Source organism: Schistocerca nitens, chromosome 7 (assembly GCF_023898315.1).
Source record: "Schistocerca nitens isolate TAMUIC-IGC-003100 chromosome 7, iqSchNite1.1, whole genome shotgun sequence".
NCBI classification, from domain to species: Eukaryota; Metazoa; Arthropoda; class Insecta; order Orthoptera; family Acrididae; genus Schistocerca; species Schistocerca nitens.
Window position 1 is genome coordinate 169351904 of NC_064620.1, and position 26710 is coordinate 169378613.

The 26710-nt window shown below is 39.5% G+C and overlaps 2 protein-coding genes across 2 annotated transcripts in view; both read right to left on the reverse strand.

Moving 5' to 3' along the window:
* Window positions 1–2255, reverse strand: part of LOC126195810 (uncharacterized) — a 39296-nt gene extending 37041 nt beyond the window's left edge. The window contains exon 1 of the mRNA XM_049934448.1: window positions 2120–2255. The gene's annotated coding sequence lies outside the window, so the exon portion shown is untranslated. The remainder of the gene's footprint in view (window positions 1–2119) is intronic.
* On the reverse strand, window positions 1994–26429 carry LOC126195809 (trafficking protein particle complex subunit 2-like protein). Its single transcript, XM_049934446.1, has 5 exons — window positions 26220–26429; window positions 25966–26138; window positions 16935–17022; window positions 16772–16851; window positions 1994–2384 (listed from the first exon to the last, which is right to left on the reverse strand). Exons 1-5 carry the CDS (start codon window positions 26250–26252, stop codon window positions 2339–2341), a joined length of 420 nt encoding a protein of 139 aa, XP_049790403.1. The 5' UTR covers window positions 26253–26429; the 3' UTR covers window positions 1994–2338.
* Between the last annotated feature and the right edge of the window lie 281 nt (window positions 26430–26710).

Below are 26710 nucleotides of genomic sequence, written 5' to 3' on the forward strand. Positions count from 1 at the left end.
AATCTGTGTTGGTTATGTATCAATAAGTCATTTTCTTCAAGGTGATTCATAATGTTCGAGTACAGTATATGCTCCAAAATCATACTGCAAATTGAAGTCAGTGATATGGGTCTGTAATTCAATGGGTTACTCCTATTTCCTTTCCTGAATATTGGTGTGACCTGTGCTACTTTCCAGTCTTTAGGAAAAGACCTTTCGTCAAGTGAGCAGTTGTATATGATTGCTAAGAAAGGTGCTATTGTGTCTGCAAACTCCGAGAGGAACCTGATTGGTATACCATCTGGACCGGAAGACTTGCCTTTCTTAAGTGATTCGAGTTGTTTCGTAACACCTAAGATATCTACTTTTATGTCACTCATGCTAACAGCTGTTCTGGTTTCGAATTCTGGTGTATTTACTTCGCCTTCTTTCTTGAAGAAATTACAGAAAACTGTATTTAGTAACTCTGCTTTGGTGGCACCATCATCGGTAACATTTCTATCGCTATTGCGCAGTGACTGTTTTTTGCCACTGGTGTACTTTACATAGGACCAGAATCTCTTTGGGTTTTCTACCATATTTTGAGACAATATTTCATCGAGGAAACTATTAAAAGCATCTCGCATTGACGTCCGCACTAAATTTCGAGCTTCCGTGAAACTTAGCCAGTCTTGGGGATTTTGCGTTCTTCCGAATTTGGCATGCTTTTTTCGTTGCTTCTGCAACAGTGCTCTGACGTGTTTTGTGTACCATGGTGAATCAGGCCTGACTCTTATTAACTTATGCGGTATGAATCTATCTATTGCTGTCGATACTGTATCTTTGAATTTGAGCCATATCTGGCCTACACTTACATAATTAGCTTGAGAGGAATGGAGACTCACTCTTACGAAGACATCAAGCGAATTTTTATCTGCTGTTTTACATAGATATATTTTGCATTTATTTTTAGTGGATTTGGTTGATATGGTTTTGAGCCTCGCTACAATGACCCTGTGTTCTCTAATCCCTGTACCCGTCGTGACGCTCTCTATTAGATCAGGATTATTTGTGGCTAAGAGGTCAAATGTGTTTTCGCAACCATTTACAATTTGTGTGGGCTCATGAACTAATTGTTCAAAGTAATTCTCAGAGAAAGCATTTAATATAATTTCGGAAGATGTTTTCTGTCTACCACCGGCTTTGAACGTGTATTTCCGCCAACAAATCAAGGGCAGATTGAAGTCTCCACCAATTATAACTGTATGAGTGGGGCACTTATTTGTAATGAGATTCAAGTTTTCTTTGAAGCGCTCTGCTATTATATCATCTGAGTCGGGGGGTCAGTAGGAGGAGCCAATTATTATTTTGGTACAGCTGTTGATTATAACCTCTACCCATAGTAATTCACAGGAACTATCTATTTCTGCTTCACTACAAGATAAACTACTACCAACAGACACAAACATACCACCACCTACTTTATTTAATCTATCCTTTCTGAGCACGGTTTGCGCCTCTGTAAAAATTTCGGTAGAATTTATCTCCAGCTTAAGTCACCACCTTTCTGTTCCTATTATGATTTTTCTAGCAGTGCTTGAAGCTCTGGTACTTTTCCAATAACATGCAGAAGAAAAATTTGTGAAACAATGACAAAGTTTATGATATTTTCAACCTATGAATTATCTAGGCCAGCTGTTTCCCCAAATGACAAGAGTAAAATCCAGTGTGTCAAGTGTAAAAGGCAAGGATCAAGTGTTAGGCACTTAGTCATGATTTATAACCAACATTTTTGTTTCAGTATTGATGATTTGAGCTGATTCACCATTTACTAGGACCCGACAGGCAATCCGATCTGCCCTGAAGTTTGCTAAACTGTTTTGTTTCACATATATTGGTTCCCTCTGACACTGCTTTTAGTTTGTATTTCAATATAGAATGTGAGGTGTCATATTATCTACTTATAACTCTTAATTTTTCTGGTTCTTTAAAATGGCAGGCTTTACAAGGGATTACCAATTATTTAAACAAGAAATGAGTTGAATAATAATTTTATTTTATCAAAAGAAAAAGTCATAACATATTCTACAATATTACATAGGGAAAAAACTGCACAATATATCCATCACAGAACAGCTATCGTACAGTGAAGAAATCACACCTTATTCAGTGCGGTGATGAAATTGCACCTTATTCAGTGCAACAGTGTCCACCCATGCTGTGTTTGGGTCCCGCATAAAAAGGATTAAAAACTTTCAATAGCAGAGGCATGGGAATGTATTTGCATTCTTTGTTTTCATATATTTCCAGCACACATCTGCACTTCAAGTTTTTCCTTAGCATCTATCTCCAGCCTCAAATAAATAAAGGTGTTGTACATTCATGCATTTCCAGTCATCATATTTCTCACTGTCGTGTCGAAATTTCTGCAGAAAAAAAAAAAAAGAATATTTCAAACATGTATTTAGTCATTACAATGAGTGTTAAATATAATGCATATTGAAATAGGACTGATAAAAAAGACAGGAAGGAGGTACAGAATATGAATGTGCAAGTATATAGAAAGTGATTACACTGAAATACCTTCAAACTCAATTGCTTTCCATCATGTTAAGATTTAAAAGAAAGTCCAAAAATCTGATCTGGTTTCACAGTAACTTCCACCTCTTTTATTCATATACTAATTTCTTCATCTCAGCATACCTATTATGTCCAATGTTATCGCTAATTTACTTTACATATTTTAACATTTGTCTGCCAAATATCTTATTACCCTACTGCTTCTTCCACTCCAAAATGAACTATTTTTGAAAGTTTTAGCATATGTTCCACTAACTTGTGCTCTCTTCTCATAAGTGTGCAAAGATTTATTTCCACAACTATTCCTTCTGGTATATATTTTGTAGTTCAACAGTTGACCTAATTTCTAATACAGTTCCGAAGCACCCTATTTGAAATGCTTCCAATTTTCGCATAGTGCTCATAGTTCTATACATCAGACATGCACTCTCAGAAATTTCTTCCTCAATTCCATGCTACTAGTTGCTACTACTTTTTTTGGTGAGGGCAGCTTTGCTGACTTGTACCAAATCACTTGTGACCATTTCCATTAAGAAGCAGTCATCTAGATCTGCCCATCACAGCTGCAACATTCCTGCTGCACCTTGGTTCAGCTGGTACTAGACTGTTGCTATGATTCTTTTAATTATAGTTCATAACATTAATTTTTGGTTTGTTAATCCTTATAACCCACATCCTCACTAGGCAGCCCAGCACAGCATCTGTGTCTTGGACAGAGGAGGAGGAGGAGGAGGAGGAGGAGGAGATTAGTGTTTAACGTCCCGTCGACAATGAGGTCATTAGAGACGGAGCGCAAGCTCGGGTGAGGGAACGATGGGGAAGGAAATCGGCCATGCCCTTTCAAAGGAACCATCCCGGCATTTGCCTGAAGTGATTTAGGGAAATCACGGAAAACCTAAATCAGGATGGCCGGAGACGGGATTGAACCGTCGTCCTCCCGAATGCGAGTCCAGTGTGCTAACCACTGCGCCACCTCGCTCGGTCTTGGACAGAGCAAAATCTAGCAGTCTCTTCTGCTTGAAATTTTAATTCCATTCTGAGCTTTGCTTTTAGTTTAGATTCTACCACTGCAACATACAAACAACAGTGTCGATAAACTAACATACTACCTTATATTTTACTAATAAAAGTTTCTTGGGCTTCCAGCCATGTCAAGTGGTTTAAAATCCACGAGCTTTCAGCCGAGTACTCCTTGGCCATTGTCAAGTGGTGACTGTCTTCTGTTAGTTGCAGTCGTCCTTATATAGCCGTGCTGCCATCTGTGACATCACTGGTAACTGCTCCGGCACCATATACGGTAATGTTTGAGTTGTGCGGCCACCATGACCACTTCAACCTTCCGATGGCCAGGTCCCACACTCTGCTTAGCTGCAGGCCACCATTTTTATTACGTGTGTTGTCACAAATTTTTATTTCAATCGCTTCTTTTATTATTCAATCACTAAAACTATTAGTCCATGTGATAACAGATGTCTTGTCAAATACAATATGATGACCATTTTCTAATGCATGCTCTGCTACCGCTGATTTCTCTGGGTACCATGGACGAAAACATCTCTGTTCTACACAGCGCTGTTCAATCATACGCACAGTCTGTTTGCTATATAACTGTCCACACCCACATGGTATTTTATATATTCCTGGCGTTCTGAGGCCTGCGTCATCTTTCACAGGCCTCAAGAGTTTTGCTGGAGCCCTGAAGACCAAATCAATTTTATACCTTTTTAGGAGCCGGATTATCTTTCCTGTTATTGAGCCACAGAATGGCAAAAACGCAAACTTCTTTGAGCCCTCCTCAGGGTCTTTCCGCTTACGTATTTTCGAAAGAGAGCTTGCGAAATCCGAACTCTGGTGGTTGTTGTACCCGTTTTCCTTGAATACTTTCCATAAGTGGCTCAGTTCCTTCAGCAAGTTTTCAAAATCTGAGACAGTTTCGGTTCGATGCAGTAAGGCCCTCAGAACAGAACATTTCTGTGATGGATGATAGCTGTTAGGGTTCAGATATAAAAGAAGCAATCGAAATAAAAATTTGTGACAACACGCTCAATAAAAACGGCGGCCTGCAGCTAAGCACAGCATGGGACCTGGCCATCGGAAGGTTGAAGCGGGCGTGGCGGTCACACAAAGCAAACATTATCATATATGGTGCCAGAGTGGGTACCTGTGATGTCACGGAAGGCAGTGCGGCTATGTAAGGATGGCAGCAGCAACCAGAAGACAGTCACCTCTTGACAATGGCCGAGAAATACTCGGCTGAAAGCTCATGGATTTTAAATCACTTGACGTGGCTGGAAGCCCAAGAAACGTTTGCTAGTACATATTGTCGTGAAACTATGCACTCCTGTATTACCTTATATTTTGTTTAAGACAAATTTGTCTTTTTCATTATCTCCCCCTCCCTCTCCCTTGCCTATCATTTCTGCACACCTATTAGATTACTGGTGTACCTTCGTATTTAATTAGAGTTTGGATTTTAAAAGTCTTATGCTACCTTATGCCAGTGAAGGCTTTCTCTAGGTCTACAAACACCACGAACAGGAACATATTCTAGTTTTTAAATTAAATCATTGCCACCATTTGACTACAAGTTTTTATTATTTATTTCACTACTGCGATTTCGGCTGTAAAGCCATTTTCACGTGCAAGGTAAAAACTGAAACCAATGAAACAAATGGATAAAAAGTGCAAGGCGTAACATGATAACATATGATAAGCACGATTTAAGGAGGATCATTTACAAAGCCAGTGTCATACATGTCTGAGTGACATATCATCACTGAAATATTACAAAACATATAAGGATACAAATAACAGATGTTTCATCATAAGATCTGAGTGCAAATTAAAAAAAAGGATTACAGCTAATATTACATACGGTGGGCAAACTTTAACATACTGTGATAATGCTGGTCAATACAGTGCTGTAGTTAAGTGCAGGCCATTGATAATGTGGAGTATTGTGTGGTAATTAATTTTCTGCATTTGAAAGGGAACACGGATGTAAATGTTGAGTTGGTAGAAGTGAATGGCAACAATGCACTATCACATGACTCACTGGTTAGGTGAGGTGGAATTTCACAGTTTCAGTCAAGTCAAACAATTCTTAATGACGAAGAACGAGTGACAGACCACCTATCTGAAGAACTGGATATAACAAGAGAAGTGGAGGACCTGGTGCTCTAAGATAGACATATTATAATTGAGACAGCATAGTCAAAAAAGTAAATATCAATTGTGGAACAGTTTTCAAAATCTAGTATGTCATATTCTGAAAATGAACAAAAGTTGTCGCCTACCGAGTTCCACAACTACTCCTATCCATTCAAAACGCCTGCCAAACAAGGGCAGCAATAGGAATGTTGCAGCTGTGTTGTGCTAATCTAGGTGACAGCTTTAGCTGCCTTATCGCTATGGTCAAATGATGGATGATCATTATAACCTCAAGACAAGGGAAGCAAATGCAAGCATGTGAATTCATAGCCAGCAAAAAAGGAGAAGATGCAACCATCATAGGAGAAGGTCATGCTGAATGCTTTTTTTGAGCACAGGAGACTACTAGTGAAATCTCCTCATTAGGCTACATAATGGAATCAAGCCAAAGCATTGTGAATGTTTTTGGTTCCAATGTCCCAGCTCTTTTTGCACCAGACAGTCTCACATGCTGTTCCTTTGGGCTAATCAATTTTCAATTTTGTCTCCTTCCCTTTGCCCCCCCCCCCCCCCCCCCCCCCCCAAAAAAAAATCTTCTGAAATGGCACCCAGTGATTTTTTCCTCAGATGAAGAAATCAGTGTGTGGCAGGCACTTCCTGAATGAAAATGAGGTGTTTTTTGAGGTGGAATTTTTTCTGCACAGCCAAAATCCCTACTTCTACTACCAAGGTCTACAAGCCATCTGCCGTTGGGTAAAGTCATGATGAAGGGAGAATATGGATAGGAGGATTAACACCAGCACAAACACAGTTTCATTTTTCTACAGTTCTAAAGTGATAACTGGAACACTACCCCTCATAAATATCAATAATATGCCACTAAACGTGGCAGGCACATCATAAAAATTCTGGAGCTGACAAGCCAATGCGAAAAATGTAAAAAGTAATGCCAATGAATTTTTATCGCCCATAAAAGGGCAGTCAGAACATTCTGACATGTCAATTCGTGCATGTTGTTGTTCAAGTGTCTCTGAATCCTAAATCTGCTGCCATCTCTGAACATATATTCCCTCATGGGATTTTGGACCAATTCAAAACAAATTTCCACATATATTCAGTGAATGCTGGATGGAAAAACAATTTGCACTTTGATAACACCTGCTATTCTGTAGGTTTAATTTTCAATAGGCCTCCAGCAGAAATAGAGAAAAAAGATTTTTTTTCCATTTCAAAGGAGAGAGTAGAGGGTGTTTGGCACAAATTATTAAACTGTTTGGCAGATGCATTATAGGCACCTCGCCTCAAGGGAATGACAGTTACGGCACTCAATTAATGAAGCACACCTAACATATTTCTGAAGATGAGACAATATTGTCTTGAAATCGATTGTACATACATGAGACAAACACCAAAGTAAAGTAAAGGATGCAGATTTAAAGAAACTGTTTTTCATTTGGGGGGGAGAGGGAAGCAAATAATACTTTACAGAAATTGTGACAGTTATCCATAGTTTGTGGTCACATCATGCACTGCCGTATTCTTTCTCTAGGTATGCTAGTCTAGCAAGCTATGCAGAAGAGCCTCTATGGAGGTTGGTCAGTAGAAGAGAGATATAGACAAACTGAAAATTTGAGTTGTGGAGGTCTCTTTAAGGAATTTGGGAATTCTTACAAAAACTTCCCAGTACTCCTTAATGTTACCTGCTCCTTACAAGAAAATCAGTTTCAGTTATTTTGTGATTTACACAAGATACAATATGGAAAAATATTTTACATGTTAACTTTTCCTCGTAGTTTAGGTTTCATAGTGGGGTTCTGTATTTTGGTGTGAAGCTTTTCAAGACGTTGACATCTGAAGAAAATTAGAAATTATAATCATTATTAATTTGAAATCAGAATTAGGAAAATACCTTACTGGAATACAACTATATGGTTCCAGAGACCTTTTCAAGCTTCAAATATCTATGATGCCTATAAGCAGACTGATGCAGTGAATGAGAATTTATACCAAGGCTAGAATAAGAATCCAGGTCTCTCAACGGTGGCTTTGGAATTTTCGTCGTCTTTCAGTCTGCATATATACATTATACATGTGTGAGACTGGAAAAGGTCGCTGGAACCATATACTTCCAATTGATTAAAGCACATATACCTGGGATTCAGGCAGGATCCCCTATTTCGTTTGACGCGAGGAGCTATTCCAATACAGCTGGAGAGCCTCTGCAATACTGTTTGAGTTCAGGGGGAATACTATGTGGGCTCAGGCATGAAGGGGAATTTGGACTGAGGAAGGATGCGCGCTAAGGTATTCCATGCAGTTGAGCAAAGTCACCGTGACAGGATGGTATAGTGATTAGCACATCTGCCTAGTGGGCATGAGATCTTGTTTTGAATCTTGGCCTTGGTATAAGTTTTCATTCGTCACTTCAGTCTGCATATATACGTCATATCTTATTGGCTACTTCCAGAATTTACCCAATTATTTAGGTCCAAGCATTTAAGATTTATGTTACCTGCATGATAAGTACATCTATATCCATCTACACGACTACTCTGCAAATCACTCTTAAGTTCCTGGTAGAGGGTTCATCGAAGCACCTTCACAATAATTCTCCATTATCCCACTCTCAAGAAGTATGTGGAAAAAAGGAACACCTATATCTTTCTGTGCAACCTACGATTTCCCTTATTTTATGATGATCGTTTCTCCCTGTGTAGATAGGAGTCAGCAAAAATTTTTGGATTCAGAGGAGAAAGTTGATCATTGAAATTTTGTGAGAAGAACCAGTCGCAATGAGAAACACCTTTGTTTTAATTATGTCCACCCCAAATCCTGTATCATGTCCGTGACACTCTCTCCCCTATTTCTGGATAATACAAAACCTGCTGCCCTTCTTTGAAATTTCTTGATGTACTCCATTAATCCTATCTGGTAAGGATCCCACAATGAGCAGCAGTATTCTAAAATCTGTTTGGTAGATCTGTTGCATCTTCTAAGTATTCTGCCAATAAAATGCAGTCTTATGCTTGCCTCCCTCACAACATTTTCTGTGTGTTCTTTCCAATTTAAGTTGTTCATAAATGTAATTCCTATGTATTTAGTTGAAATTTACAGCCTTCAGATTTCATTTATTCATTGTGTAACCAAAGTTTAACAGATTCCTTTTAGTACTAATGTGGATGACCTCACACTTTTCATTACTTAGGGTCTGTTGCCAATTTTTGCACCATACTCATATTATCTAAATCATTTTGCAATTGGTTTTTATCTTCTGATGATTTTACTAGATGTTAAATGACAGAATCCTCTGCAAACAACCTAAGACGGCTGCTCAGATTCTCTCTTATATAATTTATATACACTCCTGGAAATGGAAAAAAGAACACATTGACACCAGTGTGTCAGACCCACCATACTTGCTCCGGACACTGCGAGAGGGCTGTACAAGCAATGATCACACGCACGGCACAGCGGACACACCAGGAACCGCGGTGTTGGCCGTCGAATGGCGCTAGCTGCGCAGCATTTGTGCACCGCCGCCGTCAGTGTCAGCCAGTTTGCCATGGCATACGGAGCTCCATCGCAGTCTTTAACACTGGTAGCATGCCGCGACAGCGTGGACGTGAACCGTATGTGCAGTTGACGGACTTTGAGCGAGGGCGTATAGTGGGCATGCGGGAGGCCGGGTGGACGTACCGCCGAATTGCTCAACACGTGGGGCATGAGGTCTCCACAGTACATCGATGTTGTCGCCAGTGGTCGGCGGAAGGTGCACGTGCCCGTCGACCTGGGACTGGACCGCAGCGACGTACGGATGCACGCCAAGACCGTAGGATCCTACGCAGTGCCGTAGGGGACCGCACCGCCACTTGCCAGCAAATTAGGGACACTGTTGCTCCTGGGGTATCGGCGAGGACCATTCGCAACCGTCTCCATGAAGCTGGGCTACGGTCCCGCACACCGTTAGGCCGTCTTCCGCTCACGCCCCAACATCGTGCAGCCCGCCTCCGGTGGTGTCGCGACAGGCGTGAATGGAGGGACGAATGGAGACGTGTCGTCTTCAGCGATGAGAGTCGCTTCTGCCTTGGTGCCAATGATGGTCGTATGCGTGTTTGGCGCCGTGCAGGTGAGCGCCACAATCAGGACTGCATACGACCGAGGCACACAGGGCCAACACCCGGCATCATGGTGTGGGGAGCGATCTCCTACACTGGCCGTACACCACTGGTGATCGTCGAGGGGACACTGAATAGTGCACGGTACATCCAAACCGTCATCGAACCCATCGTTCTACCATTCCTAGACCGGCAAGGGAACTTGCTGTTCCAACAGGACAATGCACGTCCGCATGTATCCCGTGCCACCCAACGTGCTCTAGAAGGTGTAAGTCAAGTACCCTGGCCAGCAAGATCTCCGGATCTGTCCCCCATTGAGCATGTTTGGGACTGGATGAAGCGTCGTCTCACGCGGTCTGCACGTCCAGCACGAACGCTGGTCCAACTGAGGCGCCAGGTGGAAATGGCATGGCAAGCCGTTCCACAGGACTACATCCAGCATCTCTACGATCGTCTCCATGGGAGAATAGCAGCCTGCATTGCTGCGAAAGGTGGATATACACTGTACTAGTGCCGACATTGTGCATGCTCTGTTGCCTGTGTCTATGTGCCTGTGGTTCTGTCAGTGTGATCATGTGATGTATCTGACCCCAGGAATGTGTCAATAAAGTTTCCCCTTCCTGGGACAATGAATTCACGGTGTTCTTATTTCAATTTGCGGGAGTGTAGATAAGGAACAATGGAGGGCATACCTTGGGAAATGCCAGAAATCACTTATGTTTTACTCGTTGACTTTCTGTCAGTTATTACAAACAGTGACCTCTTTGACAGGAAATAATGAATCCAGTCACATAACTGAGACAATATTCCATAAGCACACAATCTGATTACAAGTCGCTTTTGAGGTATTGCATCAAAAGCCTTCTGGGAATCTAGAAATATGGAATACATTTGAATTCCTTTGTTGGTAGCACTCAACACTTTGTGTGAGTAAAGAGCTAGTTGTGGTTCACAAGAATGATATTTTCTAAATCCATGTTGACTATGTATCAATAGACCACTTTCTTTGAGGTAATTAATAATATTCAAACACAATACATGTTCAAAATCCTGCGGCATATCAACGTTAATGGTATGGCCCTGTAATTTAGATTATTACTTCTGTTGCCTTCCTTGAATATTGGTGTGACCTGTGCAACTTTCCAGTCTTTGGGTATAGATCTTTTGTAGGGCAAGGGGTTGTATATGATCATTAAGTATGGATCAATTGCATCAGCATACTCTGAAGGGCACCTTACTGGTATACAACCTAGACCAGATGACTTGCTTTTATTAAGTGATTTAAGTTGCTTCACTACTCCGTGGATATCTGCTTCTAACTGCATGTTTACAGTTGTTCTTGATTCAAATTCTGGAATATCTGCTTCCTCTTCTTTGGTGATGGAATTTCAGAAGGCGGTGTTAGTAACTCTGCTTTAGCAGCTCTGTCCTCAATGTATTTCCATTGCTCCTGTGCAGAGAAGGCCTTGACTGTGTCTTGCTGCTGGCATAGTTCACACACGACCAGAATCTCTTTGGATTTTCTGCCAGGTTTCGGGACAAAGTTTCATTAAGGAAACTACTACAAGTGTCTCTCATTGAAGTCTGTGAAAGATCGCCAATCCTGGGGGTTTTGTGTTCGATTAAACTTGGCATGCTCTTTTCATTCTTTCTGCAACAGTTTTCTGACCTTTTTTTGTACCATGATGGATCAGCTTCGTCATTTGTTAATTTATTTAGTATAAATTTATCAATTGCTGTTGACCCTATTTCTCTGAATTCAAGCCACATCTTGTCTACACTTACAGTGTTAATTTGGAAGGAGTGGAGATTCATTCTCAGGAAGGCATCAAGCAAATTTTTGTCTGCTTTGTTGAACAGATATATTTTTCACTTATTTTTGGTGGATTTGGGAGTTACGGCACACAGTCTTCCTATGACAATCCTGTGTTCACTAATTGCTTTATCCATTTTGATGCTCATTGTTAGCTCAGGATTATTTGTTGCTAATAGGCCAAGTGTGTTTGCACAACCATTCACTATTCGAGTGGGCTCATGAAATAATTGCTCGAAATAATTTTCAGAGAATGCATTTAACACAATTTCGGATGATGTTTTATGCAGACCTCCAGGTTTAAACATGTATTTTTTCCAACACACCAAGGGTAAACTAAAGTCTCCACCAACTACAATTGTAAGAGTCAGGAACATGTTTGAAATTAGAATCAACTTTCAGCAATTTTATCATCTGAGTTGGGAGGTTGGTAAAAGGATCCAATGATTATTTTATTCCGGTTGCCAGGAATGACGTCTATCCATACTAACTCACAGAAAGTATCTACTTCAATTCTGCTACAAAATAAGCTACTTCTAACAACAACAACTGTTGTAGCCTATCCTTTTTGAAAACCATTAGATCCTTCGCAAAAATTTCGGCTGAATTGGCTTCAGCTTTAGCCTGCTTTCAGCGCCTATAACGATTTGAGCATCAGTGCTTTCTATCAGTGCTTGGAGCTCTGGTACTTTCACAACACAGCCATGACAATTTACAACCGTTATAGCAATGGTTACTAGATCTGTGTTTTTCCCGTGTTCAATCTGCATCCTTTGAGACTGAACCATTTTGGCATTTCCCTGAGGTACTCTAATCTAAAAAACCATCCAGTCTACACCACACAGCCCCTGTTACACATGCAGCCACCTCCTGCATGGAATGAGCTTCTGATCTATTTAATATAATCTGAAATCCCACCACCCTATGGTGAAAGTTGAGAAATCTACAGCCTACATGGTCACAGAACCATCTGGGCCTCTGATTCAGGCCCTTCATTAGGATGTGTAATAGAGGTCTGCAAGCGATCCTGTTGACTACCGTATTTACTCGAATCCAAGCCACACTTTTTTCCGGTATTTGTAATCCAAAAAACCGCCTGCGGCTTAGAATCGGGTGCAAAGTAAGTGGGAGTCCTGAAAAATGTTGGTAGGTGCCGCCACAACTAACTTCTGCCGTCGAATATATGTAGCGCTACACAGGCATGCTTTGCAGGCACAAAGATAAATACTGGCGCCAAAACCTCTGCACCAGTAAATATATTAAAAAAAAAAAAAAAACAAGTGGAAGACGAGCTTTTTTCTCCGCCCCGAGTTTCGACCACTGCATTTTCATACATTATCCAACGAAGTAAATACAAATTCCGTATTGTTCATCTTCGAATGTAGCAGCATTTCGATGTACTACGAAAATCCGACTGGCAAGTCTGTTTGGGATGTTTGTCTTTATGGCCAACTCTACTTTCTGAATTTTTTTCCTACCTGCGAGAAGAGATGGTTGCTAATAGGAACTTTTATGAATTGTGAATCACATGCACTATTATCTTCATCATAAGAATGATACGAATAGAAACATTTTGCCATGCATTCTTTCGTGTTTTCTGATATCTCATTTAAATCCTGTCTGCCTAATAAACTACGAAACTACAGTGAGACAACAGTAAACGCGGAAGAATATACGTATCTTGTCATGTTTATATTCGTATTATTCTTATGGCTAATAGTGATACAGTCAGAAATTAAGCACAGCAATTGACTAGATTTTTAAATCTAAGATGACTCTAATTTCTGTGCAGAATGTAATGTACTAAAGAGGCATCTGCAAAGATTTTCAAATGGATGATGATTAGTGTTTTAGTGCGCACAACAAAGAGGTTATCAGCGCCCGTTCAAATGGAGAAAAATTTTCGCTAAACTCTCGTTCAGAACATCTTCTATCATACGCAGTCTATTATTTGGTTCTTGTTGATCATTATCAAAGAAAGCAGCAGTGTAAGTAACAATAAATAGCAGTCTCTTGCCATTGTTTTGCTAAGATGATTCCTCTCTTTTTTTTTAATTGTTAACTGCGGTAGCGTGCACAAAAGCAAGTCATGCCGCGAGCGGCGACAGGTTGTAACCACTCATTATCAGAATGCGACAAACAATGCATGACACAGTACAGTAATGCATTTTCAGCTTACAGTGACGTAAACACCTATAACTAAGAGAACGGCACTTATCAGATCAAAGAAAAATAAGCAATCAATTCAAACCAGACGAAGCACGTGAAAAAGGAAGGGTACCCGTATAAATACGGACGGAGTGCCTGACGCATAGCAATGGCCACCTGGTAAAGCTTAACTGCTTAGCTTACGACTCGAACCAAACTACTGTAGCTGTATCGTCATTCATTCGACCTAGATTGTGTCTCATATTACAATGGACCAACTTTGTTTCGATTTGGAGGTGTGGCCTAAAACTTTTCTTTCCCCTTGAATTTCAAGTCTCAAATTTCAGGTGCGGCTTAGATTCAGGAAAATTTTTTTTCCTTGATTTCAAGTCTCATTTTTCAGGTGCGGCTTAGATTCGAGTGCGGCTTAGATTCGAGTAAATATGGTATGCTGCAAATGGTGAGCTCTGCTTTCATCTCGCAAGCAAGACAGGCAGCCTTTACCAATTCTAATAGCTGCTCAAAACCAGAGACAATCTCTTCTGAACCAAAGCAACACACATCATTGGTACCAACATGAGCCACCTCCTGCAACTGGCTGTACCCTGTGCTCTTCATGTCATACAGAACGACACATTTCACATCTGGAGTGACTCCACATGGCATGTACATGGAGTGCACATTGGTTTTCTTCTCCTTGGCAGCCATATCCTCCCAGCTACCAGTAATCCCACCCTTTGTGGCTGCCCAAATCTTGCAGGTTGATAGGTTTCCCTTGAAACAGGACAAATGACTGCATTTGGCTGAGGGACATTGTCAGCCACAGATAACACCTGGGAATCTGTTTATCAAACTAAACCTGGGGAGGCCTTACACTGACCCCCCCCCCCCCCTCTCCCCCCACCCCCTCCGGGAAGTCTTTTGCAGCCTGCCACACCTGGAGGCAACCTCCCACTCGACTACAGGTGAGGGGTTACCCTCAATGCAAGCAGTAACTGGGTTGGCCACCTGTATGGATCAATCGGTGGACTCGTGGGTGATGCTGGACATCCGTTTGATCCCCACGGATAGCCCACAATAGTGATGTTCATCCATTGCAGCCTCAAGCTTTGTAGCTGAAGCCAACATGGCCTGGAGATCAGAGTGAAGTGTCGTCAACTCAACTTGCATCTACTCATAACAATCACAGTCCCTATCCGCACTAAATACGTTGGAAAACTACAAAACACAAACAAACAACTATCGACATGCGCTACGAAACTCTACAGAATGCAAGAACTGTGTCTAATAAAATGGATTAGCATGCATAGATACAAAAACTAAACTACCAACACACACAGGTGAGATTAAGTAATTCGCTCCAGGTTAGGAACTTGTAAAATGTCAAAAAGTTGGTTACTTTCTGACACAAACAAAATATATTAAATTAACTCACAGAAATTCGAAAAACTAAACTACCAAAACACATAAATGAATCTACGAAATTCGCATCTGGTTAGGAACTTGTAAAATGCCACAAAATCAGTTACTTCCCTGTTGCTGCTTTGTCTTGGCCGGTGGCTGCTGCCTTGTTAATTGTAAACATGGCTATATTCTTACAGTACATAACTACTGATCTAACATTGGAAACTCCAGGTAGGAATATCAACAATGTAGAAAAAGATGGGTTGCTACTTACTGTGAAGAAGACACATTAATTTGCAGACAGGCACAATTAAAAGACACTTAAATAAGGGTTTTGGCCACAGCCTTCATCAGCAAAAGAGAAAAACACACCATTCATACCCACAAGCAAGCACACCTCGTGCACACACACGACTGCCAACTCTAGCATCTCGAGCTGGAATGCAACTATCACCAGATGCATTCTGGTCCAAGATACTGTAGTTGGTGGTCATGTGTGCATGAGGTGTGCTTGCTTGTGTGTGTTTCTTCTTTGTTGATGATGGCTGTGGCCAAAAGCTTGCTTTAAGTGTCTGTTAATAGTGCCTGTCTGCAACTTAATGTGTCTTCTTTATGGCAAGTAGCAATCTGCTTTTCCTGCTTGTTGATAACCACTGATCTGTCGTAAATCTCAGTGTGGTCATGTAGATACTAAGCTGGCAACAGGAGATAAATAGTAATTACTTAATATAGCTGAGAGAGCAGCAGCTACTTAACCAAACTAAGCTTGTGCAGGCACAACTTTAACAACAGTTAATTATTAATGTGGTTTCTAACAGCTGCTCATTTTCTAAGGTGTACATTCACGTGTTTCACAACCCTGAAGGTGCTTCTTTCTAATGGGATCTATGGAAGCATATAAATAAATGAAATAATTAACAGGGATGTGTGTTGGGCATATAGATTGCAGCTGGTAAGAGCACCGCTTGAGAAAGGGAAGAGATTATGATCAAATATGGCTGGCTGCATGATGATTTTACCTGCTTTTGTCTTGAACATGAGTTCATTGTTTTAATCACTGTTCCACCTTTCTTGACCACAGTTAAATTTAACTATAGAGCACATTTCACTTCAGAATGAAACATTCATTTTAAAGTTATTACTGACTGATGATACTGTGTGAAACTGAATACTGTACAAAGTATTTCATTTCTTAATATACATAGGTGATTGTCTACATGAACACAAACAGCGTACCAAGTAACACAACAGGGAAAAACTGCAGCTTATCGATACATAACATGACATTTACTACACTGTATGATGCAAGGGTGACCTGGAAGGTGCCAGTTCGTGATGTAGCCCTTGAATAATTTGCATGTTACTGACTTATCCATCATCGTTCACTTTACCATGTGTAGAACATACCTATATCTCAGCTGTTTGGAAAACACAGCTGCATAGTGCCAACTTCTGTTGGTTGCGTAGGTCATGACAGCAATTGTATCATTATAAAAACAAAGCCACATAGCTTTCACAACGATATTACAATTCCATGCATATCCTATATCTGAATGTGCTGTGTAAACCTAAATACATTGAGTATAAAATGATAAATACTTACTTTGATGTAATAACATCCCCTGGTATGTAAAATGGATTACACACCACATCAGTATATAGGCTGTGTAGTTTCCGAAACATCTGAAAAATGCCACATTTGGAATCTCTCTTTTAACTGCAGAATATATGAGTTTTTCAGTATAGATCAGGCTTAAATGACTTACCGTTCTGACTTCATTGTCTCGCAGAAGAGTGTTTGAGGATTCAACAACAATTATAAATTTGATTTTTGTGTTTGTTACATATCCAAATCTTTTAAATCATTAAGGCAAATATCAATATTTCACATGTATTTTTAAAGGAACAATAAACTGCATAACTTTATGATCTCAGGATAGGAAAACTTCACTTGAGAAAAGTACAAAGTTATGTAGTAGAAATGCTGTTCATTATTTAACTTTAGGAGCTGAAACATTTGGTAGCTACAGAAGTATATTATGGTATCCCAGCTTTTCATACTATTGGGTTCTTCCTTGGAGAGGAGGGAGGAATATGTTGGGGAAGATTAACGAGAGGGTCACATCACTCAGACTCTAAGATGAAAGGGACTCACCTGTTGTGAGGATGAGGGGAGACAAGGATAAAAGGGGAAGCTCGTACTATGTCTGACATCTCTCGCTTCATTTTTGCCTCTGTTCATCCTCACAACTGTAGGGACCCTTTCATCCAATGGTCTAAGTGGCTTGACCTTCCTTTTTAACCTTACCCAATGTATTCCTCCCTCCTCCCCAAGGAAAGAAGTAATAGCTTAGGAGGCTAATATTTCAGGATAGGTTAGGGGATTTGGAAGAGATACATAACACCAAACACGACAGAGTGTGGTTACTAGAAGTGACTGGATGCAAGGGGGAGGAGGGTGGGGGGGGGGGGGGTTTGGAGATTATAGATATTAGATACAACAATAACCTTAAACATAAGATATGTTTTAAAAATAAAGAAATGACGTTCCATGAAAATATATTATACTGGTCTCTTTCGTATGATGAGGGAGAATTACAAAAACTGACTAACGTTAGCAAATCACATGACGATGAAGGAGGAACTTAGGATGGAGGTAGGAGAACAGCTATTGAAGGACTCCACAGTGGGAAACTGTGGGTGCAATAACAAAAGCAAGACACTAAACAAGAGTAGTATTTGGAATAACATGTTCGTCCTTAATTTATTTTTTGAGAGGGGGAGAAATGGGAAACTGTCTTGGCAAGGGCCAAATAGAACTAAAAATGAAACCGACTGTTTATCACAGATTGGAGAAACTGTGCACGCAGTGACTGCCTTAAACCACTTTCAAAAATGCAGGTGATCATAGGCTCCAAAGATGTAGAGTAAAAATATGTAAGTCAGAAAGAAACAGATTCATCAGGTAAGAATTTAGAAATGTACATGATAACAATTTATTTAAGAATGTATCACATTACCTAAGTAACAGGGTTTTTGCCTCGGGAAATGAGAACGCTGACATAAACCAGGGCTTAGTAATTAATAAAGGTACTTACCCAAACAGCAAACGATTTGGATAGCATGAAGAAGGCACAGGAAAATGAAATCTCAACTGGAATAACTTAGCTGTTAAACAGAAACTGCAGAATGTACTCAATTACACAAAAACATTCAGGTACAAAAAATGTTGGCAAGAGAGAGAGAGAGAGAGAGAGAGAGAGAGAGAGAGAGAGAGAGAGACTGAAAACTACAAGGGTATGAAAAAGATAAATCAAGACTTCTTTTGGACAGATACAATATTTAATGAGTTAAGGCATATGGCGACACAAAGTGAAAAAAAGAGAGAAAAATTACACAAGCATTCAAAAATTCTTTACTCATAAATGTTTCTACAATTCAAGAGCGAATCACAAACACTGGTCGTAAATAATGAAAGAAACATTATAGAAATAATTCCATTTGAGGGGCATGAAGTCATTTAAGGTATGAAAAATGGGAAGTTTTCAGCTGCTGGAAAAGTTGTACTAAAGGAACTCCAAATTATTTACAAAACGTTTGTAACTGAAGACAAGTCTACAAAACTGGAACAATAAAATAATTATCTCATTTACTTATTCTCCTTCGCAAGAGAGGACACACACACACACACACACACACACACACACACACACACACACACACCAGCTTTCTTGCTGCACTGTACAAAATGTTCACTGTAGTTATCATTATACACATAGAAAGAACACAGGATTTTGATAAAGCAAAGGAACAAGTGGACATTAGAAGCTAATAAATAACAATTGACCATTTGCACATATATCTCCTCTCACCCCTCTACCTATCCCACTATTTCAGTCGCCTCAAGATCAGATTACAACAAGGACTTCAAATTACACAGTGAAAACTCTATTTGCCATCTGACTCAATCACAAAGTTTTAAATATATAGTTTTTGCTAAACAATGTTGGTTGGTTGATTTAGGGGAGGGCAACAAACGGTGAGGTTATCAGTCCCAGCTAAATAATGTACTACACTTTACTAGTGTTCTGTGCATCACAAACTAATGGCTAAAGATTGACCACATCTTCTCATTTTCTATACTAGGCTACATATTAGTAAATTATTTCTACAGAAATAGTTACAAGTGGGAGTACTGCAGTTTTCATTAAACAAGGTTTGACATAATATTTTAAGTTTCAGCATCTCAGTGTTCCTTTGGTTTAAATCATTTTGTGCACAGATGAACGTGAGCCACAAGTCACTGAAGTCTGCAGTGCTGATATAATTTCATTTAAGAGCTTTACCATTCACTGGCTTTGTGGGAGATAAGAATCATGGTCGTGGAACAAGTCACTTGTACATTAATGAATCAAAATGTGGCAGACTACTGTTACAGGTTGCTTTTGCAATTACTGTTTGAGATTATTGTCAGATATTAGTAAAATCATAGAAAAACAATGTGTAACAGGTTAATGCATAAAAAGAATATTATCACTGATACTCAGCGTGGCTTAAGGAAAAATTAATTGGCAACTATTAATTTGTATGAAACCCTATAGGTGCAGTGGACAAAAAGTAAAATGCCACTGACATTTTTTTAATTCTTGGCTTTCTGAATCACAACAAATTGCTGAAGAAATTCCCAGTATATGGCATTAGAGGACTGGATCAAAATTGTTCACATGATACTTGAGTAACAGGTAATAGACAATACAAATAAAATATGAACTACAGGAAAGTACTAAGACATGTTTCTCAGTCAGAGAAATTCTAACAAAAGGAGGTGCCCAAGGACCCATTCTTGGGTCAATCCTCTTCTCCTGTACAAAGATGACTCAGAACTGAAAACTGAATCAAAAAAATTACTTTTTTTGCAGATGACAAGCATTCTCATCATAAGAAAGAACTCAAGTCGACTACAAGCAAGTGCAAATAAAATAGAAACCCAACTAAATGGATGGTTTGAGGGGAATAAGCGATTGAAAAATGTCAGAGATGTAACATTCCTGAACTTCTGTATTAAAGCTGATGCTTGCAACACCAGTGTGACAAACTCCCAAAAAAAAAAAAAAAAAACACAGAAAAAGAATTCTAAGCATTTAGCTCCAAAATGACTTCAAATGGGATACATATATAAACAAAATAAATGGCACACTAAATAAAACACTGTAGTCTATGTTAACTTCTGTTACAAGAAGTTTTCACACTGTCAGACTTGTCTACTTTGCCCAGTTTCACAGTATGTAAGGAATTATATTCCATAAGGAATTAATTCTGGGGTAGTATGTCATCTAATTCTGTCATTTTCGGAACTCAGAAAAGGTATCTACGGGGTCTGGTAGGGTAATAGGAAAAATGATTTTGTAAAGTTTCGACTTTGAATTACTACCTTCCTTCATTTGAGCCAGTTACTTTTGCAATTTTAAGGATCAACAGGCCTGAAATACAAATTATGCTGTTGGATTCATTAAACTGTTGGTTCTAAATGACATCACAATAAGTTTATATTTACCAATTAGGTCAGGGGCAGATAGAAACTACAATCTCAAAGCATGGACTGGATGATAAAAATTCCAAAATAAGCAATTTTTGAATGGAATTTATCAAACAATAGTAAAACTGAGACAGTGGGTAACATACCCCTTGTCAGTACACATAAACACAGCACGAAAATATGCGGCTACCTCACATGGATATCAATGGAATTTTCATAAATGAATTAAATTTGTTCTCTACACTTTTGCTGAGATGGTTGCGGCAAAATACCTAAAAAATCATTCCTATCAGCATCAAATATGTAGTCTTGCTATACTTGGAATAGCTTCTTAATGGCACACCAGAGCTGCATAGGTATAGTTTATAGGAGTTTCTTTTTCCAGAAAGAACCGAGCAGTACATTTGCTGCAGCTTTAATTGAAGATTGTGTTGGCACAGATCAACCAAAATGATCTTGGTCATGTTCACCAGAAACTTCATCTTCAAGTTCATAATTAAGTACTGGCAGCTGCTCCTCACCTTCAAGGTCATAATTTGGTTTTCTTTTCCTCTCCTTGTTGGTATTATCCCTCTTTTTCTCTTTTCTTCCCTGTGGCTTTCATCAGCCGACATAAAATTGTTTTATTTGTTAACACTTCTCTATACTGAAGCTGTCACAAATAAGGATCAATTTTTCTTAGAGTGGGAGTGAAGTTGATTTCATGCAATTATGACTAACTTTGCAGAAGAAATCTAAAAGACTATTAATGAAAAAGGCCTCATCTTTGAAAGGCTGTTTTTAAACGTGAGGAATGCAATTTTGTCCTTAAATCCAAGACATGTTCTTGCTCTATGGGCGGAACTATTACATGGGCTAGGTCAACATTACAAACAAGTGAAGGAGCTGGAAGGGGTTCAGCCAACAGTCATGTGCCCAATGAATTGGTGCATGAAGTGCTGGAAGATGTAGGACTCAGTGTGTTATGAACAGAATGTCTGTATTGTCGCAAGTCAGCAGGGTCAAATAAATCTACTGAAAAATGTGTGGAATCAACTGAAAAAATTCCAATGGTAAGGAATTTCCACTTAATGTTGTGCCGTTTTGTGACACATTTTCATTGTTGGGAGTTGCTTGTAATCTTTGTCTCTGAGCAGTGCCACCCCATGTGTGCTGAAGCTGAGGAGGAAGCTTGGAGCAGCCTGTTGAGGAGTCTTGTGTGGGTTTCCAAACTAGAAGGTTGGCTGGAGTAATAGTTAATGGACTGCTACTAGTAGCTTTTGAGTGATATTTCTGAGTGGAATTGAATTATATGGGAAGATGGTGGCTTAGTGGCATTATTTTTGCAATGGTACCTGCAGAACATTGTTTGTTTTAATCTGCCCTGGAATGTGGCTGTGGATGACTGAAATTAAGCTTCTCAACATAGAACACGGTGCATCTAGTTGAGCGTAGCTGAATTTCCAAGAGCAAATATTTTGTGCATGGCTGCACTCCACTGAAGCACATATGTAATGCTAGTGGTATGTTCTCACTGTTCTTAATTGTAGAGTGTTTTTATGATGTGTTCCCTCTTCTCAGTTCTTTGATTTGAATTGATTTGTCAGGAATACCTGTAGCCTGTTTCCAGACTCGGGTGGGGGGAGGTTGGTTGTGCAATGGGCTTACAATGGAGATAGCATAGCATGTGTGTCACTCCGGACTGGTTACAGTAACTACAAATGCAGCTAGAGATGTACTGGGGTCAGTTGTATGATGGAACTTGTCACTGTGGGGGTTGTAAGTGAATGGTACATTGCTCATTTGTAAGGTGTTGCATTCTGGACAACAGCTAAACCTGGTGGTCTGTGTGTTAAACTTCCTTAAAATTTTGGATCACGGAGGTCCGCAGGAAGTGTCGAAAGACCTCTTACAAGCAGTTATTTTAAATATCTATTTTCAGCAAGAATTATGTTGTTGTTAATTAACTGAATGCATAGTATGGTTGTCTCAGGGATTTCAAAGTTTAGTAATACCAATCGTATTAGTTATTTTATGAAGAGTATTTTAAGCTTGTTCATTGGCATGACTGTTATGTTTTACCACCAAGCTGGGAGTGACTTATTACGATACAGTATATATTAAGTGCCTGAGAGCTGGGTAGGGATTATGACTGTAAGCTTATCTTTTGGCCAAATTCTATGGTCCATTTTCAAGATGAGTAGAGACTCCATTGTATATAATGTTTAAGTGGCTGCTCATATTTATTTGGCTGCTTGAAGGCTGCAGAGCAATGTTGGCGTTCAAGAAGTGAAGGCACTCATTCTTTTTAGTCTAAACTGTTGAATTAACCTTTGTATTTTGTATATGAGTACTTGTGCCATGAAATATGGAACTGGAAGAAAACCTAACAACGGTACAATAGGACACACTCTGCCATGCACTTCACGGTGGTTTGCTGAGTATGAATGTAGATTTTCATTTGTATTACATGTCTGTATGTGAGGGATAAAAAGTTTAGTGAACTACTGATAAAACTGAGGCTCCTTCATCCAATCACTTGTTCAAGCAGCATAAAATATCCCTGGGTAGGCGTTACCTGAAGTCCATGGAAATGCACTATACTTACTTACGATTAGTGATAGCAACTGTTTGCAGCAATGTAGGCTACAATACTCGCTGAATCCCTACCTGATCCCGCAGATGCCCTATTTAGTAGATTTTCCTTTCCCCGAAGAGCTCTTACCCTAGTGAGGTCACTGTCAAACCCAGAACCATCACAACTGTACCCATAGCATGATTTTTCATCATCTTTTAGCCCACACATTTCATACCTATTCTTCAGTTCATTGTAGAAGGGGTAAATTACAAATGGATCTCTAAGTGTTTGGGGCTTTTGAAGGTGCTCAAGTTTCTTCAAAGAAATGTGGAGGTTGCGTTTCATAAAGAATTGATACTAATCCTCACAGGACAGACACCTTTAAATGGAGTTCCATAAATTCTGTTAAACGTATTGTTGCACAAATGATTTAGGTTGTTCTTTGTCACATGGATATCCTATTTCTGCATGAGCATTAATCAGCTGACCAGTGTAGCTTCAAAATGTGGAGGAAGAGCTTGATGATGCTCGAGGTCTAATTTATCCAATGGTATCTTATAACACAAAGGTAAACAAAAATTACAATAGAATTATGAAACTTCCTGGCAGATTAAAACTGTGTGCCGGACCGAGACTGGAACTCAGGACCTTTGCCTTTTGCGGGCAAGTGCTCTACCATATAAGTGCACACTCCGCTGCAGGGTGAAAATCTCATTCTCGATACAATAGAATTATGATAATCCTGTATAAGGGTTTAGTTTCCATTTCTTCTTTTCATTCTCAAGTGCAGACTCTAGTATTTGCCTGACTTTGGAAAACCTTAAGCCCCTTCTGTGTCCCTAAATGTTTTATCTTTATTTATAACAACAGCCCTTGACTTCAGTTACAGTGTAACTACAATTTAGTCACCTTTTAAGGTAGGTTCTTGGCATTTTCCAAAATCTCACATGGAATAAGAATGTCATACTGTTTTGCATTCTCCACTCAGTAACTCTACATAATTACCCTGCTTCGGAACATTTTAGGGGAAAATACAAACATGCAATGGGTCTTATTTAGTATGAAATTAACCATTTTTATTGTTATAACCTTGTTTGGGACTGATAAAAGCTTAATACACAATAATATGTGCTTAAATTATCAATAAATCAAGGGAAAAAATAATATTTTCTTTTTCCTTGAATATGGACCTAACAAACTGCTACAATTTACAAAATTCAGCATGAAGGGGGAGGGAAAATTACATAAAAATAATAAAAAAAGATGGCCAAATACAATGCTAACAATTAAACCAAATTTTTCCTTAAAAATTTGGCGTAACTGAAATGTGTGTGTGTGTGTGTGTGTGTGTGTGTGTGTGTGTGTGTGTGTGTAGGGGGGGGGGGGGGAGAGGAGCTATGTAGACAAGATTTTTCTTGGATGAATAAATATGGTGAACTATGATTTTGAAAACATACTTACATCGAGTATAGATTTAAGTGTCAGGAAGTCGTTTCTGAAAGTATTTGTATGGAGTGTAGCCATGTATGGAAGTGAAACATGGACGATAACCAGTTTGGACAAGAAGAGAATAGAAGCTTTCGAAATGTGGTGCTACAGAAGAATGCTGAAGATAAGGTGGGTAGATCACATAACTAATGAGGAGGTGTTGAATAGGATTGGGGAGAAGAGAAGTTTGTGGCACAACTTGACTAGAAGAAGGGATCGGTTGGTAGGACATGTTTTGAGGCATCAAGGGATCACAAATTTAGCATTGGAGGGCAGCATGGAGGGTAAAAATCGTAGAGGGAGACCAAGAGATCAATACACTAAGCAGATTCAGATGGATGTAGGTTGCAGTAGGTACTGGGAGATGAAGAAGCTGGCACAGAATGGAGTAGCATGGAGAGCTGCATCAAACCAGTCTCAGGACTGAAGACCACAACAACAACAACACCACTTACAAGGAAAGGTTTGCTATGATTTAATGTTCTCTACCTAAGCGGGACACTTATTTGTGCTACATATTTAGCCAATAGCACTACTTGTGCCTACTTTTGTATGCCAACAGTCTGCCGGCCTATTACTACATTTTACTTTCATGTGTTGTTTCAGGCTGAATAAGGCGAAGTTTTAGTTACATTGTTGGATTTAACAACAGCCACAGGACACGAAAATTTTAAATTAAATATGCATCACAAACATATAAAAGTTTGTTCCATAGCACATTACCCCAGATCTACATATTGGGCCTTATTAGTTCATACTGAACAAACCACAATTTGAAATTGGTGGTCTTCAAACTGTCATCTCCCCAGGAAGCAAATAGTTGAATGCCCATCTGATATGAGGGGTACTGAGAAAGTAAAATACTCTGGGTGGACCAAAACTAGCACTGCTTCTTTGCGGTGGGCAGAGGAATCTACAAGGGCTAAGGAAGCGAAGCACCTACAGAAAAACACTCAGTTCATGAGGTTGGGTGTCCTACGCAGAGCTAATAACCAATGACAGGGGACCTATGCGATTACGAATGTCACATATGCCATGGCTGAATCATGGTTCACATTCGAAAGCCACATGTAATATCCGAATGGGAGCTTCGTGTCCCTTCGAAGTCAAGAAGAGTAACTCCAAACTATCAATACTGAAGGCTAATTGGGCATCAGGCGATAACTAACTGTAATATGTCTAATTATACCTAATATTCAAAAAGCGTACAGGATACATTTTATGTTCTTCTGTTGAGTATAGCAAACCAAGATATAATTCTCTAACATCTGCCGTAGTTTTACCAACTGATGTTAATTTTTCTTCAACCACATCTAGAGAAGTATGAACCTTGTAGTGAAACTGCAGTTCGAGTTCTGGGTTCAAGCATGATATATATTTTGGCGAATTCTGAAAAGAAAAAATACGAGTTGTAGGCACTAAGAAGTTATTGTGAACAGATGTGGTAAGACATTATAAAAGATTCCTCACATCTTTGCCTATTATAGCAACACAAACAGCCATGGCGACGATAAAATATTATTTCATATTCTTACGTCAGATACTGAATGGAAACAATAACAAATTTTTTTATCGTGTGACACTGTGACAGCTCTGCTCATAGATGTTGTACTTGCCGCAAGTGAACATGAGAAGCAGTGATCTCTGATGAGAAGTGAAAACTGTAAACATTGAGCATTTACTGCGAACCTCACATATGCCAGATTTCCATAGGCAATGAAAACTTGCACATCATCGCCTTCGGAAGGCTAGAATTGTTACCGAAAGCGCGACCACGAAACGGGCAGTTTGCAAGATGCAGCCATCTAAAATAATTCGTACTAGATAAACATATTCTGGGTCAAGAGCTTACAGAATGGCTAAGGGGAAAAAACAGTCCCAGAAAAATATTTGGTACGAAAGTGAATTTCCCACAGAAATATTAAACGAGTGACAAACGCCCCAATAAAAGAGTTGCGGTA